Source organism: Heloderma suspectum, chromosome 14 (assembly GCF_057233095.1).
Source record: "Heloderma suspectum isolate Gila_16-S chromosome 14, 16-S_ref, whole genome shotgun sequence".
Taxonomy (NCBI): Eukaryota; Metazoa; Chordata; class Lepidosauria; order Squamata; family Helodermatidae; genus Heloderma; species Heloderma suspectum.
Genome location: NC_139471.1, coordinates 23559997 through 23578766, shown reverse-complemented (window position 1 = coordinate 23578766; position 18770 = coordinate 23559997). Strand labels below are relative to the sequence as shown.

Here is an 18770-nt window from a genome sequence, read left to right as displayed (position 1 = left end):
GAGTAGCCTATGCTCCGGGTAGGCAGTTGGTCCCCATTTGAAGGAGAATCACTTGAAGACCCTGAACCTATGGGCTAGGGAGAGATCCTCCCTCTTTCCCTTGGAAAGGAGCTACGCCTCCTTTCCACGCCCTCCATCGCTCGTCGCTCCCTGCGTCTGCGTCGAGCGTCTAGCAAGCCCCCCTTCTGCACCTTCTCACTGCCCGGGTCACTATCTATCTCAGGAATACCGGCAGGAGGAATCTCTGCCAGCTGCTGTGCCTGTGAGGGATGAGCGGGCTCCTCTCCCATGGATTGCTGATCCTCCTCAGAATCAGAACTGCTCTGGGGTTCTATCGGCTCAGTTTCCACCCTGACAGCGGATCACAGACGGAACCGATTTAACAAAATCTGTACTTCCCTAGTGGAGATCCTGCTTTGAATGCAGAAAGTCCCTGGTTCAATCCCTGGAGTCTCCAGTTCAGGGATAAGGCCTTGTCTTAGGGACACTAAAATTGGGAGTTGGGGGGTGGGCAGTCAACTGGAAGAGCTTCTGGATTTTATTAAGATGTCCCCCCTCTTTGGCGTGCTTCAGCCGCCAATTAAAGACCCATCTCCTTACCCAGGTCTTCCCTGATTGCTTCTGCTGCCCAGTTTACTTATTACTTATGTTATTGTGAGTACATGGTTTTAATGTTTTAATAAATGTTTCATATTAATGTATTATCTTTGTAAGCCATGCATATATATATATATATATATATATGCCGCATATAAATCCATTATATGTATCATGGAGGACGGGTGAAGTGCCAGATGACTGGAGGAGGGCTAATGTTGTCCCTATCTTCAAAAAGGGTAAAAAGGAGGAACCTGGAAATACAGACCAGTCAGTCTGACATCCATCCCTGGGAAAATTCTGGAGCAGATGATAAAGGAATCCATCTGGAAGCACTGTGACAACAATGCCGTGATTACTTGAAGCCAACATGGATTTGTCAAGAACAAATCTGATCTCATTTTTTTTATCAAGTAACCTCCCTTGTGGACTGTGGGAATGCTGTAGACATCATATACCTCGACTTCAGCAAAGCTTTTGAGAAAATGCCCCATGGTACCCTGATGAGCAAACTAGCTCAAAGTGGGCTAGATGAAACAATGATCCGGTGGATCCACAGTTGGCTACAGAATTGGACTCAAAGAGTGCTTATCAATGGGACCTTCTCAAACTGGGGAGAGGTAACGAGTGGGGTACCGCAGGGCTCAGTCCTGGGCCCAGTGCTCTTCGACATTTTTATTAATGACTCAGAGGGGGAGGTGCAAGGAATGCTGATCAAATGTGCAGATGACACAAAATTGGGAGGGATAGCTAATGCCCTGGAAGACAGAAACAAAATTCAAAGTGATCTTGATAGACTGGAGCACTGGGCAGAAAACAGAATGACATTTAACAGGGATAAATGCCAAGTTCTGCGCCTAGGAAAAATAAACCAAAGACACAGTTACAAGATGGGGGATACGTGGCTCAACAACACTACAAGCGAGAAGGATCTTGGAATTGTTGTAGATCACAAGCTGAATATGAGCCAACAATGGGATGTGGCTGCAAAAAAGGCAAATGCTCTTTTGGGCTGCATTCATAGAAGTATAGCTTCCAAATTCCGGGAAGTACTAGTTCCCCTCTACTCAGCACTGGTTAGGCCTCATCTGGAGTACTGTGCCCAGTTCTGGGCACCACACTTTAAGGAGGATGCAGACAAACTGGAGAGGGTTCAGAGGAGGGCAGCGAAGATGATCAGGGGACTGGAAACAAAGCCCTATGAGGAGAGACTGAAAGAACGGGGCATGTTTAGCCTTGGGAAGAGAAGGCTGAGGGGAGATAGGATAGCACTCTTTAAGGACTTGAAAGGTTGTCCCAGAGAGGAAGGCCAGGATCTCTTCTTGATCATCCCAGAGTGCAGGACACGGAATAATGGGCTCAAGTGAAAGGAAGCCAGATTCCGGCTGAACAGCAAGAAAAACCTCCTGTCTGTCAGAGGAATACGAGAATGAAACCCATGACCTGGGGAGGTGGTGGGCTCTCCTACGCTGGAGGCCTTCGAGATGAGGCTGGACAGCCATCTGTCAGGGATGCTCTGACTTGGATTCCTGCACTGAGCAGGGGGTTGGACTCGATGGCCTTGTAGGCCCCTTCCAGCCCTACTAGTCTATGATTCTATGATTCTATTAACTAATTAACTGACTAGCTAAATAAAATTCCCCCCTCCTCCCATCAATAATTCAAGTATTGGAACGGTGTTGAGCAAACCAGGCAAGCCCGAGATCAAACAGGTCCCCAGGTGAGTAACCCATTTGACGAACCCCTCCATCCATCTAGCTCTTGAACAGGTGTTTTCCTTTTTTTTTCTAAAATCACCTTCATAGCCCATTCTATGGCGTTGCCACACGACTGGCGTGCATCAGTTATCCCTCTCCTATAAGAGACTCAGTTTGCATGCAGAGAGACCAGGACAGGCACCTCTCCTCCAGTCCAGTATATTCCTCCCTGCCCCACCGCTGTGGGGAGGGGGAGTACCCTAGGTGGGAGCCTGAATCATATGCTGGCTGGGGGACGCTGGGAATTGTGGTCCCATAATCTGGAGGGTACCTAGTTGGGGAAGGCTGCTTTAGGTTATGAAGCGGTAAGAACTGGCTATCCGTCAAAGAGCCCTGCCCTCTCTGGAATGAGTCACTGAAGTATGGGCGTGTCCCCTGATTTGGGCAGGGGGGAAGTGAGCCCGGAGCAGCAACTCATGGAGAGAAGCAACGGGTAGCCTCCTCTGGCCCATTTGCACCTGCTGTAGGCAGAGACACTTCAAAATTAGCTCTTGCCAGTAGTGGAGGCTGAGGAGACAAGGGGAGTGACTCACGCAGAGAGGTGGTGGACAATGTCTGGCATACTTCTGCTGCATCAGGAAGAGTGATGCAGCAGAAGAGAGGAATGGTGGAGGCTGGCTACAACAGGGGATCCAGAGGCACGACTGAGAAGCAAACTCCTACGTGGATAGCAACAGTGATTCAGTTTAGTGGCTCAGGCTGCAATCTGGCACACACTTACCTGGGAGCAGGCCCCACCCAATATGGTGGGACTTTCTCATGAGTAAATTGTGGACTGGATTGGGGTGTCTGTGGCACTTACTTCCCAATGGCGAAAACTGTCAAGCCAATGGTGACTCTCTTCTGCTTATAGTAGTCTTCCAAGACCGATTTCTGGAATGTGCCATCCCAGATGATTGGGGCTGACCAAGAGGTCAGGGTGGGGACGTCCATTCGCGCACTGCAAAGAGATAAGAAAAAGTCCAGGTGCAAAAATGATGCAAATCCCGTTGAAGGTGTCGGAGGTCCACCTACCATCACCTGCAATGCTTTAACATCATAAAATGATGATGATTCGAACTCGTACCCCACAACTTTCAGCGCGAACACCATCAAAGCAGCTGATGAAGGATAAAAATCCACACAACTGGCTATAAAATTACAAGTAACAGCAGATAAAAACACAATCAACCAATCAATCTGGGCTAAAAGATCTAATGACTATAAAAGGCCTCAGAGACCCCTCTCCGCCACAATTGCTTGGCACGAAACGGGTAGCAGTGTAGGCACCAACCAAACCTCCCTGGAGGAGCATTCCAGAGGTGGCAAGGGTCCCTGTGGCGTAGTGGTTAGTGTGCTGGACCTGGGTTCGAATCCCCCACCCAGCTCATTGGGTGAGCATGGGCTGGTCACCATTGTTCAGTCTACCTCAGAGGTTAGGTGTCAGTGGTGGTAGAAAACCTGAGTGCATCATCTCAGGACTTCAGATGTAATAAATAAACATTTCCTGTGTGTTGCTTTACCCAGGGTGCATTTCTCACCATCCCCAGCAGATGGCGCCAACAGAGCCTGCGATCCAGACGCCTTGTGGGAAGTTGGAACCGATGCGAAATTTGGTTTTGACAAGAATTTACTCAGTTTGCGCCTCGCAGCCCTGAATGCAATCTGTGGCCCATACATACATTTCTGAGCTTGTGAAGGGCTTTGCAGAGCAAAAGAAATGCATTTCAAACATGCGCATGAAAGAATGTGTGCTTTTGCACGAAAATGCACACGAACAAGCCTTAATGAATGGGAGAAAAATACATACATTTAAAAATGCACACAATTGATGGGTACATTTGGGGGAATGCACATGAAAGCACACACAAATTTCATGCAAGAAGAAAAAACAAAACAAAGTTTGTGAACTGAGGGACAGGAGTTGGAATGAGCTTTGAGGTGGAATCTGGAGATCTAAAACAAGCTTGAGTTTTGCTGATTCAACATCCCTAGTTTATTTTACAGTTTATTTTACATTTTTATTATTTGTATTTTATTTTACATTTTTTTCTTTTATTTTAACACTTATTTTACATTTTATTTTCATGTTGTAATTTTTTATTTGTGATACTTCTTTGCCGCTTAATATAAAAAACTCCCAAAGTAGTTGGAACCTGTTTAGAGTCTAAGGGGTTCTAAAGCGAGCCCTTGCTAACCAGATGCCCTCCAGAAATACTGCACTACAACGTTCATCAATCCCAGTCAGCATCTGGTGGGCAGCAGGTTAGGGAAGGTGTGAAGCGGTTGCTGTCTGGTTGGGCTCTCCAGGGTCATTTGGCCAAGACATCTTCCTGGCTCTAGAATTTGGGTCCAAGGTGGCCACCCTCTGAACCCCTGGCAGAAGGGGCATGTTGTCTCTCCACTGTGCCTTGGATGAAATGCACTCTGGTCCATAAAATCCAATGGCATATGTTTTCTAGATAGATGTTGTCCGCCTATATGCTGTCTGTTTGTATGTTTTTATGTAAATGGTTTTGTACTTTGTATAATGTATTTGTAATGGTTTTTAATCTTTGTGAACTGAGCAATGTAGAAATATAATAAAGCTCAGCATAATAATCTAATAAATGAAATAAATCAGATATTCATTTTGCTCCCCTTTTAGCTGTCATGGATTTCCTTGCCGCTACAATGTAACATGGCTGCTACACCCCCCCCCCCCCCGGTCTGGAAGTTATTTTCATAGTTTTGCAGTGGCTGCCCCTCGGCTCATAGCCCGGCTGGAAAACAGAGGAAAAAAGCACGCTGAATTGGAAATTAATAGTAACTGAAACTATGACGGAAGGGCCTTGATTTTTAACTTCTCTACAGCCCAGTACTCCCCAAAGAATGTCCTCCTCTGTATCCAAGTGGAAACAGCACCAGGCGTGGATGATCTGGGCTTCCAGAAGGACGAGATGGGTTGCAGGGCCTCCAAGAAGAGAGGTGAGAACCTCAGGGACTGGGGCTGAATCCAGCCCTGGGGATTCAAATCTGGGCCTTCAGGCTTCCCCCAAAGGCCCTCCCCCTCCCTCCCCCCACTGTTCTCTTGGTGGTTTCCTGGCTTTTGTGCTGTTCTTTCCCCATTCTAACAGGTTGAAGGGCCTCTCCCCAGGCGAAGTTGCTGGCAGTCAGAACTTGGGGCAAAAATGAGCAAGTAGTTTTTGCATGTTGGTCCCGCCCCCTTTGCCTCGCCCACCACTGGAATGTGGCCCCTGAGAGCTTCTTTGGACTGGAAGTCGCCCTCGGGCTGAAAGAGGTTCTGCACCCCTGTCCTAGACCAGCCTTCAGCAGCTGCCTGGTGGTGGTGCAACAATGTCCTTCTGCCCAGCTCCTGGGCTTAGGTCCCTGTCGGGCAGCATCTCCCTCCCTGTTTCAGCCACTACATCGTGCAGGAACGTTGGGTCCCGTGCTGATTTCCCCTTGCCTCGCTCGCTGGTGTGTCTCTCCAAGGCCATCCGCTCCCACGTTGGCTAGGAGAGAGGGCAGGCGCCCGGCGCCCTCCGCACGTTTTGGACTGCAGCTCAACGGCCTTATGGGCCCCTTCCAACCCTACTGTTCTATGATTCTATATGACTCTTTGAACTCCCATCAACCCTGACCAGCATGGCCAATGGTGAGGGGATCATGGGAGTTGTAGTCCAAAGCATCTGGAGGACACCAGGCTGGGGAAGGGTGCTTTACAGACTGTATCCACGTTTATTTTTTAAAACTGTGTTTGATTTGTATTGATATGTTTGAAATAAGATTTTAATCTGTTTTTTTTTATTATTGTTCGCTGTCTTGAATGCCATTTTGAGTGGGACAGCGGGATATCGATTTAATAAAGAAATTACATAAATAAACATAAGCTGCCTTTAAATCATCATCACAGGACAGAAATCCCAAGTCATGGGGGCCTTTCACAGTTAGCCTGTCCAGGCTGCCTCCTTTACTCCCTGTAAATATTGGGGTCCAGCTTGATTCTTTTATAAGGGAGGGGTTGAACTGGGCGTTCTGGAGCCGGGAATACAATACACCAAGCTCCAGCAGTTCTGCCAGGTTTGCTGGTGTGCTTTGGGGCTCTGGAGGAGGGCAGGAAAACAAACAAGAATGTGCCGGGAACTGGACAGGAGCTTAAGAAATAGGTTGGCGCCCCTCGCTCCTTGCAATGTGCAACTTGGAGCATCTGAAGAGTGCATTTCTCCCTCTAAGAATGTAGGCAATTACCTTATCCCAAGTCAGAGCCTTGGTCCATCTAGCTCAGTATTGTCTGCAGAGATTGGCAGCAGCTCTCCAGGGTTTCAGACAGGAGTTTTCCCCAGCCCTACCTGGAGATGTCAGAGACTGAACATGGGACGTTTCGTATGCAAAGCATGTGCTCTGCCACTGAGCTGTTGGGCTTCTCTACCCGACACTTTTTATCCTGCAACATTCCCAGGGCTTCTGCTTCCTCTTTTTTCCCCAGGGATTTCCAGGGACCTCCTTTCTGCAAGTTCTATATGTTTCATTATACAGTCACTAGATGGTGCTGTGGTGTAGCTGTGGTTACAGCACAACTGTGTAATTACACGGAAATTATGGAACCATTTTTAAACGGTTAAATTATGGAACTTTAAGAAGTTCCGTAATTACACGGGAATTTCAAACCATTTTTAAAAAGTTCATTTTCCCCATTACAAATAAAGCTGTGGAAATGGTCACAAAGCATGGGAAAGGCCCTGGAGGTTGAGGAGGTCATGTAAAGAACATGCAAATTTCCATGATTAAGCAATCTTGATGGCAGGATAAAAGCCTGGTGTAGAGAAGCCCCTTGTCCTTTACCAAGAAATAAAATGAGATTCCAGTCCTCATGGTTCTGAATAAAACAGCTGAATTAAATAGGAACATCAGAAGCTGCCTGATACAGAGTCAGGCCCTGGGTCCATCTAGCCCAGTATTGTTGACAATGACTGGCTGCAGTGACTCTCCAGGGTTTCAGACAGGGTTTTTTCCTGCCCTACCTAGAGCTGCTGGGATCAAACCTGGGACCTTCTACATGCGAAGCGGGGGATCTGCCACTGAGCTACAGCTCTTCCCAGCAGGAAATCGCAGCTCAAGCCCACACACATCTGCAAACAGAGTTTAAGGATTTCCAGGACAGAAGAAAGTGTGGATGCCAGACCAGTGTGGGCCCCACGTACTCCCTTTTAAAGGGACAAAGTCCCATAAACGTGGCCATTTGCTCTCCACTGATCAAGCCCTGGCCCTTGACAGGGTCTGTGTGTGTCCAGCTGGGCCTCCAGTTCAGTGGACATGGAGGCTCCTTGCTGAATCGAGACCTCAGGCACAGCTGCATCCAACATCATGTTCAACATTTTGCTGGGGAGCGGCAAACACAAAACTTTTGTCTTACAGAATGCTAATCGGAACCAGATGTTCTGAAAACCTTTTCAAGATGTAACTTTTTAAAACAACAACAACGGCACAAACCCATTTTTCCAGCTACCCAGACCTGTGTTTAATTTTAGCAGGCTATTTTCAGCCTGCTTGTGTTCCCGGAGAAGCTAACACACATATGCACATGCAACTGTCTCTGAGGGAAAATGTTTGAAAGTTGGGCTCAGAACCAGCTCTTCTGAGTACATGCTCATCACCCCATCCTTTGAGCGAATGAGAAAGAGAGAGAGAGAGAGAGAGAGAGAGAGAGAGAACACTCATTTTGGAGCACCTGTTCCTAGGACAGAATGAGGCCAGCTGATTTTTGCACAAGGCATTTTATTTATTGTTAATATATTTGAAAATATAGGGTGGTTAAAATGAAAAGGGATTGTGAGGAGCTCCAAAAGGATCTCTCCAAACTGGGAAAATGGGCATCCAAATGACAAATGCAGTTCAATGTAAGCAAGTGTAAAGAGATGCACATTGGGGCAAAAGAAATCCCAACTTCAAGTATAACCTGATGGGATCTGAGCTAGTGGTGACCAGCCAAGAAAGAGATCTTGGGGTTGTGGTGGAGAGCTAGAAGAAAATGTCAGCCCAGTGTGCAGCTGCTGTAAAAAAGGCAAACTCCATGTTAGGCATAATTAGAAAAGGAATTGAGAATGAAACTGCCAATACCATACTGCGCTTATACAAATCATGTCCTGCTTGTGGGTTCCCGGTAAAGATCTGGTTGGCCACTGTGGGAACAGAATGCTGGACTGGATGGACCCTTGGTCTGATCCAGCATCAGGGCTCTTCTGATGTTCTTGTGTTCTTAGAATGTTTTAGACCACCCTTCCACATACAATGCCAGGGCGGCCTGTTGTTCTTGTTCAGTCGTTAAGTCGTGTCCAACTCTTCGTGACCCCATGGGCCACAGCACGCCGGGCCTTCCTGTCCTCCGCTCTCTCCTGGAGTGTGCTCAAGTCCATATTCAATGCTGCCATGCTGAAAAGAATGAAACGTTGGTGCCACTCCCTTGCTCCACGAGCTGTGCGCCACAATTAAGAAGATGTTCTCCCTTGTGGGGTGATGTCCCACTGATCCTTGGAGGAGAGCTTCTCAAGCAGTCTTCAGGCATGGACTGGCTGGTACAGGGAGGGGCGTTCCTTTAGGTATTTGGCTCCCAAGCTGCCTGATGGGGCTTTAAAGGCGGGCACCAGAACCATGAAGCGGTCTCGGAAGCAGCCCATGAGCGTGGAACCGGTGTAAACAACGCCACCATGTCACGTTGCGATCCTGGCCACCGCACTCTGCCCGAGCTGAAGCTTACGCGTCGCCTTCCAGGGCAGCCCCACGTACAATGCACGATGGCCATCCAGCTGGGAGCTTACCAGAGCATGAACCGTGGGGGCCACACTGTCTCCCACCCAGGACCAGTCATAGCTGGCAAACCAACCGAAGCCGGTAAGAAGTGCTGCTATCTGCGGGGGCCAGCTGGGGTCTGCAGGGACAAGGCTGGGCCGAGGCGCACCTCCGGGCTGCACACCTGCTCTGTCAGGGGAAGCGCTGCCTGGTCGAGAGCAGGCTGCGCACCCCATCTGCGGCACCTGCCCACAGGGCCTCGGTCTTGCCAGGAACAAGCCTCAGTTGATCATCCCTCGTCCCTGGAGTGTTGGGCGCTGGCTTTTCAGCCTGGCGGATCTTTCACCGGCCCCACTGAAAGCGGTGCGTGTGTGTGCAGTGGGGAGGGGGACAGAGGACATTAGCTACACCAGCTCTATGCTGGTGAAACTGAGGGGTTATGATCCAGGCTCAGTCTCAGGGGAACAGCGGGGTTTTGGATCCAGTAGATCCAAAGCCGGCTCTGGCCTGTTTCAGGACCTACCGCCAGCAGGAAAACAGTCGGAGGTAGATGTATGCCTGCAGAACTTCCTGCAAGGATAAGGTCTCCACAGTGGACGCCCCCCATGGTGATGCACAGGGGCCTTTGTCCCATCCCCTCCCTCCCCAAACTGGTGGAAATACATATAACTGGGGTGGGGGGAACAGGGCAAGAAACTAATGAGAAAGGGGTTTGCCATATAACGGGTCAGACTGTTTCTCCAGCATATGCTGCCAAGAGCAGAGAACGTTGCCACCAGCCATTCTGCGCGAGATCCTTTTGGGCAGAGCAGTCCTAACTCCCTCAGACAGGACAGAGCCCCCCGTGCATCCCTGTTTGGGGAGGGGGTTGGCCTCAGGTTCTCCCCCTTAACATTTGCTCGTATTTCTCCCTTGTGTCTGGATGGTGCTGTGTTGGTGACTTAAGAGGCAGCACTCCAAAGCTTGAGCTTGCAATGAGCATCCAGGATGATCAGATGAATCCGTGGCGGGCACGTGCACTGCCAGCCGGCTGGGTTTCCCCCCGCTGGCCCCATCGCTGGGTGGTTTCCTGGCTTTTGTGCCATTCTGAAAGGCTGAAATGCCTCTCCGAGGCAGGAAGAGCTTCAACCAAAAATATGCTGGCATTTTTGGCCTTGTCCCTTCTGAACTTGGCCTTGCGCACCACGGGAATGTGGCCCCAAAAAGCATCTCTGAAATGGAATTCAGCCCTTGGGTTGAAAGAGGCTCAACCCCCTGGTTGAGGGAGTCCTGCAGCCTTCCTGGAGATATTTGGCCGGCTACTTTTGGATGGGAATGTTATGTTGTTGTTGTTCAGTCGTTCAGTCGTGTCCGACTCTTCGTGACCCTCTGGACCATAGCATGCCAGGCCTTCCTGTCCTGCGCTCTCTCCCGGAGCGTGCTCAAGTCCATATTCATTGCATCGGTGATGCTATCTAGCCATCTCATCCTCTGCCGCCCCCTTCTCCTGTTGCCTTCAGTCTTTCCCAGCATCAGGGTCTTTTCCAGGGAGTTTTCTCTTCGCATTAGGTGGCCAAAATATTGGAGCTTCAGCTTCAGTATCTGTCCTTCCAATGAGCACTCAGGGTTGATTTCCTTTAGGATTGACTGATTTGACCTCCTTGGACTCGTAAGAGTCTTCTCCAGCACCACAGTTCGAAGGCATCAATTCTTTGGCACTCAGCCTTCCTTATAGTCCAGCTCTCACAGCCATATGTTGCTACTGGGAAAACATTAGCTTTGATTATACGGACCTTTGTCGGCAAGGTGATGTCTGTGCTTCTTACTATGCTATCTAGGTGTGCCATAGCTTTCCTCCCAAGGAGCAAGCGTCTTTTAATTTCATGGCTACAGTCACCGTCTGCGGTGATCTTGGAGCCCAAGAAAGTAAAATCTGTCACTGCTTCCATTTCTTCCCCTTCTACATGCCAGGAAGTGATGGGGCCAGATGCCATGATCTTAGTTTTTTTAATGTTGAGTTTCAAACCAGCTTTTGCACTCTCCACTTTCACCCCCAACAAGAGGCTATTTAGATCCTCTTCGCTTTCTGCCATTAGGGTGGTATCGTCTGCATATCCGAGGTTGTTGATAATTCTCCCGGCAATCTTAATTCCGACCTGTGACTCATCCAACCCGGCGTTTCTCAAGATGTACTCTGCATATAAATTAAATAAGCAGGGCGACAATATGCAGCCTTGTCGTACTCCTTTCCCAATTTTGAACCAATCGGTTGTTCCATGTCTGGTTCTTACTGTTGCTTCTGGACCCTCGTACAGGTTTCTCAGGAGACAGGTAAGGTGGTCTGGTACTCCCATCTCTTTAAGAATTTGCCAGAGTTTGTTGTGATCCACACAATCAAAGGCTTTAGCGTAGTCAATGAAGCAGAAATAGACGTTTTTCTGGAATTCTCTTACTTTCTCCATGATGCAGCGAATGTTGGTGATTTGATCTCTAGTTCCTCTGTCCTTTGACTACCCTAATTTTGGGATAAAAATAACCTTCACTAAAACCTCCACTGTGCACTCTATCCTCACATATAGGGGGGCTTTTGCCAATGTTGGGATACAGGTGAAAAGACATTTTTTAAACACCTGGACCCAACCTTTGATTGAAGGATTGTCTGTGAAATGTCAGCATACTGACACCTATAGACAAGAGGCCCTCCTGACTCTGACCCCCTTTGTAAAAAAACAGTCAACTCTGATAAACTTTGACTCTAACAATTTAATAAATCTAGATCATGATGATAATAAGATTAGAGTCAAAGAGTTAGATTTTACCAGGCATACGAATAAGAACCCTCTCTGTATGGCCCACTGGACTGAGAGCCACTATGATATAGACTCTGGTGAAGAATTCTCTCCAATTGAACAACCATTTACCTCTGTGATACCTGAAGAAGAAGCTTTAATTGATACATTCTATGACCTGCCAGTAATGGAACAACAGTCAATCACTACCAGGCTCCAGGCACTGTTGAAAAGATTAGCCGAAGGCCACCCTGCTTTGGACCCTTCGCAAATGCCTCTTCAGGTTCCAGCTCTACAATCAGATGATATCAGCTACACAGGATTACTGAAACCATCTAATTTAAACTCCTTGGAGAAAAAGGCTGCAGATGAGCAAATCGCAATACAGCCGCAGCACTGTCTGACACCATCCTCCTTGCCACTTTCTGCTATTGAGCCTCTCAAGTTCACCTCTTTAGGAAAATCAAATTTTACTGAACTGAGATTCTTTCAAACCAAACTTCAAAAAGTTACAGCACAAATAAATTTACCACCCCGCCTTCCTGCACAGCCTCTGGAAAAAAGGGCCACTGTCCCACCCCACCTTCAAACACCTTCAAACCATGCAGCACAGAACTGTATAGCTGACGGACACTTCATAGGGCTAGAATGCGCATGTGAACAGCGGTCAACTCCACCCTCTCAGACCCCAGCAATAGACAGGCCATGTGGAGATAGGGATAGCAGAATTATATCTGAAGCAACAGGACTCCACAAACAAGCTGCTGTCAGCATGAAGAGGGCTGGTCCATGCTGACTATCTTCCTCTCCACAGGTTGGCACTGCTATTTCTATTAGATTACTCTCTTGGAATGTTGCAGCATGGGCCTCCAAGCTGGTAGATGAGAATTTAAAAAAAAATTGCACTCAGTTTGAAGTTTTTTTTATTCAAGAAACCTGGGCTACCACTACGACTGTTCCCACTTTTCCAGGATACCTTGTGTATACCCAACCAGCTAGCAAATCAGATAGTAGAGGCCATGCCCAGGGCGGTTTAGCGACTATGGTTTTAGTGGATAACAACCCAAATATTTTACAGCTTGATGTAAGTGATAGTAGTAACATCTTAATTCTTCAGGTGGATTGGCCTTCAGGTCTGACTTTTTTTTTTAGTAAATGTATATTCTCCCCCGCAGAATTGAAAGTATGAAGATACCTCCATATGGAATGAACTTGATCGGGTCCTCTCCACCCTATTTGAAATACAGGCTGACCCCAAAATCTTGATAGCAGGTGGTATGAATGCTTGAATAGGACAAAACAACTGTAAAATTGGTGAGAAAATGGGACTTACTCCAGACAGTCTAGCTTCTCTCCCTACTAGAAATTCTAAGGATTTGGGGCTTAATAAAGCCCCCAAAATTCCTCTTTGCTCTTGTTGTTAAGTTTCACTTATATATCTGTAATGGGACAGATATAGACCCAGATTCGAACTTATATACATATATTGGCCCAAGGGGCAGGAGTGTGATAGATTTTATGATCCTCTCACAATCGGCTCTATTCTTTTTCAACAATTTTAAAGTCCTTACTAGACCAGAGAGTGATCACATGCCAATTCAGATGTGTCTATCGTTACCAACTGGAAAAGTTCCCCTCGTTTTCACTTCTGCAAATAATTTAATAACCCAGGGAGAAAAAAGACTGATGGAATGGGAAGCTGCAAGAAGAAATAGATTTATTTATAGCAACCCCCAAGATGTTATCTTTGAGAGAGGAATTTTTTACCTCTCTGGACCCCCTGGGAACTTATGGGAAAATAGTGAAAGAACTCAGACCATTTGTGGTCACTACTAAAGCTCCTTTTCCAGGCCTGCACCCTAGTCAAGGCTGGTTTGATAAACAGTGCACTGCCCAGAAACGTAGGCTGGCAGGAGCAATCAGGAGATTGAGGCAAGAAGACTCCTTAGAAAATTTTACTGTGTACATCAGCTTGCGCAAAGAGTATAAAAATCTCCTGTGCCAGAAAAAGAACGAGTATGTACGACAATCCTGGATGGAGCTAGGGCTGGCAATTCTAGAAAGAGATTCAACTAGATTCTGGATGTTAGTGACAAAAGGGACAAGGAGACATCATGGCTCTATTGATAATCAAATTACTTCCTCACAGTGGCAAGCTCACTTTTCAGCCTTGTTTAGGCAATCTTTTGTTGAGCCCCCATCTGATCCCCTTCACCGCAGGGATTTTTTGTCTTTCTCTTCCTGCCCTGATTGGGAACCAGTAACCTGGGATGAAGTGCATGATTTGATTGCCTCCCTGCCTCCTAAAAAGGCCCCTGGAGAGGATATGCTTCCTGGTGAATTGTTTAGATCTAATTCTACTTGGTGGTGCCCAATTCTTGCTAAAATGTTTACTTATATAAACCAGCATGGAAAAATCCCCCAGTGCTGGGAAGTGAGCGTTGTTGTTCCTATTCACAAGAGAGGCTCTAAAGCAGATCCAAATAATTTTAAACCAATCAGTCTGCTTAATGTTGTTTCAAAATTATATACTAAATATCTTTTACACAAATTAGAGTCATGGGCAGCTGAAAACTTGATCTTAGCTGAAGAACAGGCCGGGTTTGCAAGGGGGAAATCTAGAATAGACCAGTGTTTTGTTCTTCATCACCTAATACAGAAATATTCTCAGCAGAATAGAAAAGAGTTATTTGTTACTTTTGTGGATTTTAGTTCAGCCTTTGACCATGTAGATAGAGATCGTTTGTGGCAAAAGCTATCTGCCACAAACATTGATAGAAGGCTGCTTCTTTTAATCCAAATGCTTCACTCTGACACTACTCTTAGAGTTAGGCTGGGGGCGAATGGATTGTTATCAGAAAGCATCCCGACTGATAAAGGAGTGCATCAGGGATGTTTATTGGCCCCTTTTCTTTTTAATTTTTATATTAAAAGCATTGTACAAGAACTGAGTGATTTGGAATGCTTCCCAGCTTCTATTCAGGACGTTAAACTCTCAGTCCTCCTATATGCGGATGATATCGCAATGATTTCCACTACATTAATTGGTATGCGAAGGCTCTTGAGAAAGTTGAGTACATTTTGCACAAGAGAGCATTTGTCTATTAACTATGCTAAGAGTAAAATTGTAGTATTTGGGAAGAAAAGGAAAACACATATGTGGAAGTTGGACAATGAATCCCTTGAACAAATGAACAACTTTAGATATTTGGGCCTTAATTTCAATGCCCGACTTTCATAGAGACAACATCTAGATGTAATTAAGCTGAAATCATCCCAGTCTACTCAATCTCTCCTTCAGTTCTCTCGATCACAAGGGGGAAGTTTGGTTGCCGCTGCAGTTGAGATATTTCAGAAGAAGGTAGTTTCACAACTGACGTATGGGGCTGAGGTATGGGGATACACGAATGCCTCTGTTTTTGAGGTGGTTCAGAACTCTTTTATGAGATCTCTCTTAACTGTCCCCCAGAGTACAGCTGGGGCCCTTCTAAGGGCAGAAGTAGGATTGATTTCAGTTAAAACATCTATTTACACTGCTCTCGCTTTGTATTGGCTCAAGTTGACCCATATGAGTGATTCCCGCCTTCCAAAAAAATGCTTTCAAGAGCAACTTCAGACCCCATCCCAAAAGTCTTGGGTAAACCTGACCAAACCTATGTTGCAAGCGTATGGAATTGATACTGAGTCCTTTCCTTCTTTCCCTTCTGACAGAGTAAAGAAGAGGCTTAAAGAAAAAAATTATCTTTATTCTAATTGGATGGATTTGGTTACAATCTCACAAATGCCTTACTCTTGCTGGTACCCATTATATAAGACGTCATTTGGTCTGGAGAGTTACTTTACAACTCTGACTGTGCCTCACTTATGGAAATAATTTACAGCATTGTGTCTACAATGCATGCCTTCTGCCTTCTTGGAGGGAAGATTTGACAATACCCCAGTCCATCAGAGACTCTGTATCTGTGGCTCTGGGGAGGCTGAGGATGTCTCTCATTACATACTAAGATGCCCTCTCTATGGCCATCCTAGGCATAAATTTCTTGCCATTATTTCCCAGAGCCTCCTAAATAGAACACCTTTAGAACAGATATGTGTCCTTCTTTCTGGCACCGAAGCTTTCACCACTGCCCAGGTAGCAAAATTTGCCTTGGCAGCAAGGAAAATACATGCCAAAGCCCAAACAGCCTACTAGGGATGATTCTGTTGGATGTATGAATTTATGTATATACAAATATGTGACTGTACTGTTTCTCTCTCTCTCTTTCTCTCTCTTTTTATTGTACATTGTGGTGGCCTATGGCTTTAAGCAATAAAGTATCGTATTGTATCGTAGTCAATGAAGCAGAAATAGATGTTGTTCTGGAATTCTCTTGTTTTCTCCATGATCCAGCGAATGTTGGCAATTTGATCTCTAGTTCCTAAGCCTCTTCGAAACCCCGCTTGTACTTCTGGTAGTTCTCGGTTCACATACTGATGAAGCCTAGCTTGTAGGATTTTGAGCATAACCTTGCTGGCATATGAAATGAGTGCAATTGTACGGTAGTTTGAACACTGTTTGGCATTGCCCTTCTGTGGGATTGAAATGTAAACTGACCTTTTCCAGTCTTGTGGCCACTGTTGAGTGTTCCAAATGTGTTGGCATATTGAGTGCAGCACTTTAACAGCATCATCTTTTAGGATCTTAAATAGCTCAGCTGGAATACTGTCATCTCCGCTAGCTTTGTTGTTAGTAATGCTTCCTAAGGCCCACTTGACTTTACTCTCTAGGATGTCCAGCTCAAGTTCAGTGACCGCACTAACATGACTATCAGGGACATTAAGATCTTCCCTGCATAGTTCTTCTGTGTATTCTTTCCACCTCTTCTTAATCTCATCTGCTTCTGTTAGGTCCCTGCCTTCTTTGTCCTTTATCATGCCCGTCTTTGCACAAAACGTTCCCTTGAGATCTCCGATTTTCTTGAAAAGATCTCTAGTCTTTCCCATTCTATTGTTTTCCTCGATTTCTTTGCATTGTTCATTTAAGAAGGCCTTCTTGTCTCTCCTGGCTATTCTCTGGAACTCGGTATTCAGTTGGATATACCTTCCCCTTTCTCCCTTGCTTTTTACTTCCCTTCTTCCCTCAGCTACTTGTAACGCCTCATCAGACAGCCACTTTGTTTTCTTGCATTTCTTTTTCTTTGGGATGGATTGAGTTGCTGCCTCCTGAACAATGTTATGGACCTCTGTCCATAGTTCCTCAGGCACTCTGTCTATCAGGTCTAATCCCTGAAATCTATTCCTCACCTCCACTGTATATTCATAAGGGATATGATTTAGGTCATACCTGAATGGTTTAGTGGTTTTCCCTACGTTCTTCAATTTCAGCCGAAATTTAGCAACAAGAAGCTCATGATCTGAGCCACCGTCAGCTCCAGGTCTTGTTTTTACTGACTGTATAGAGCTTCTCCATCTTTGGCTGCAAAGGACATAATCAATCTGATTTCGATATTGACCATCTAGTGATGTCCATGTGTAATGTCGCCTCTTGTGCTGTTGGAAAAGAGTGTTTGCTATGATCAGCGTGTTCTCTTGGCAAAACTCTATTAGCCTTTGTCCTGCTTCATTTTGTACACCAAGGCCATGCTTGCCTGTTATCCCAGTTATTTCTTGACTTCCTACTTTAGCATTCCAATCCCCTGTGATGAAGAGGACATCTTTTTTTGGTGTTAGTTCTAGAAGGTGTTGGAGGTCTTCATGGAACCGATCAACCTCAGCTTCTTTGGCCTCAGTGGTTGGGGCATAGACTTGAATTACTGTGGTGTTGAATGGTTTGCCTTGGATTCGTACTGAGATCATTCTATCGTTTTTGAGATTGTACCCCAGTACTGCTTTTCCCACCCTTTTGTTGACTATGAGTGCTACTCCATTTCTTCTAAGGGATTCTTGCCCACAGTAGTAGATATAATGGTCACCTGAATTAAATTTGCCCATGCTTGTCCATTTTAGTTTGCTGATTCCCAAGATGTCAATGTTCAATCTTGCCATCTCATGTTTGACCACCTCCAGCTTACATTCATTGATCTGACATTCCAGGTTCCTAAACAATATTGTTCTTTACAGCATCGGACGTTCTTTTCACCACCAGACACATCCACAGCTGAGTGTCCTTTCGGCTTTGGCCCAGCCACTTCATTCTTTCTGGTGCTACTTGGAAATGCCCTCTGCTCTTCCCCAGTAGTATACTGGACACCTACTGACCTGAGGGGCTCATCTTCCGGCGTCATCTCTTTTAGCCTTGTGATACGTTCCATGGTGTTTTCTTGGCAGGAATACTGGAGTGGGTTGCCATTTCCTTCTCCAGTGGACCACATTTTGTCAGAACTCTCCTCCATGACCTGTCCATCTTGGGTGGCCCTGCATGGCATAGCTTATGGCTTCACTGAGTTACGCAAGCCCCTTCGCCACAACAAGGCAGTGATCCATGAATTGTTGTTCAGTCATTAAGTTGTGTCCGACTCTTCATGACCCCTAGATGAATCCTTGACCAGAGCCAGCAGGGCTCCTCTGATGTTCTTAGTAAACCTCATTATACAGCAAACCAAAGGAAATAAAGAGCCACCTGTCAAGCCCAGAAACAACTTTTGGTCAAATAACGCAATGTAGAATCTGTCTGGCTTGTTTCTGGAAGAGCTTCTGATGCAACAGGTTGAGCAAGGACCTGTTCTTGCATGGCAGGCTCAAATGACTGTTTTGTGGGGAAACTGTTCTTGACTTGCAAGAGATTGTGGAGTGATTCTTATCTCTCATGCATCTCGTGAGTCACAGACTTTTTTGGGTGTCCCAATCTAGGATTGCTAGCAGCCCTGTTGAACCTTCTCAAGCCGAGACACCTGATCACTTGAGTTTTTGTCATTGTGGTTGA

At 46.3% G+C, this 18770-nt stretch overlaps 1 protein-coding gene across 2 annotated transcripts in view; it reads right to left on the bottom strand.

Moving 5' to 3' along the window:
* GLT6D1 (glycosyltransferase 6 domain containing 1) overlaps positions 1 to 18770 on the bottom strand; it is a 70809-nt gene that overhangs the window by 4144 nt on the left and 47895 nt on the right. For both annotated transcript variants that reach the window (XM_084821273.1, XM_084821274.1), the window contains exon 7: positions 3157 to 3294. In XM_084821273.1, the coding sequence (XP_084677399.1) occupies positions 3157 to 3294 (138 nt within the window). The remainder of the gene's footprint in view (positions 1 to 3156; positions 3295 to 18770) is intronic.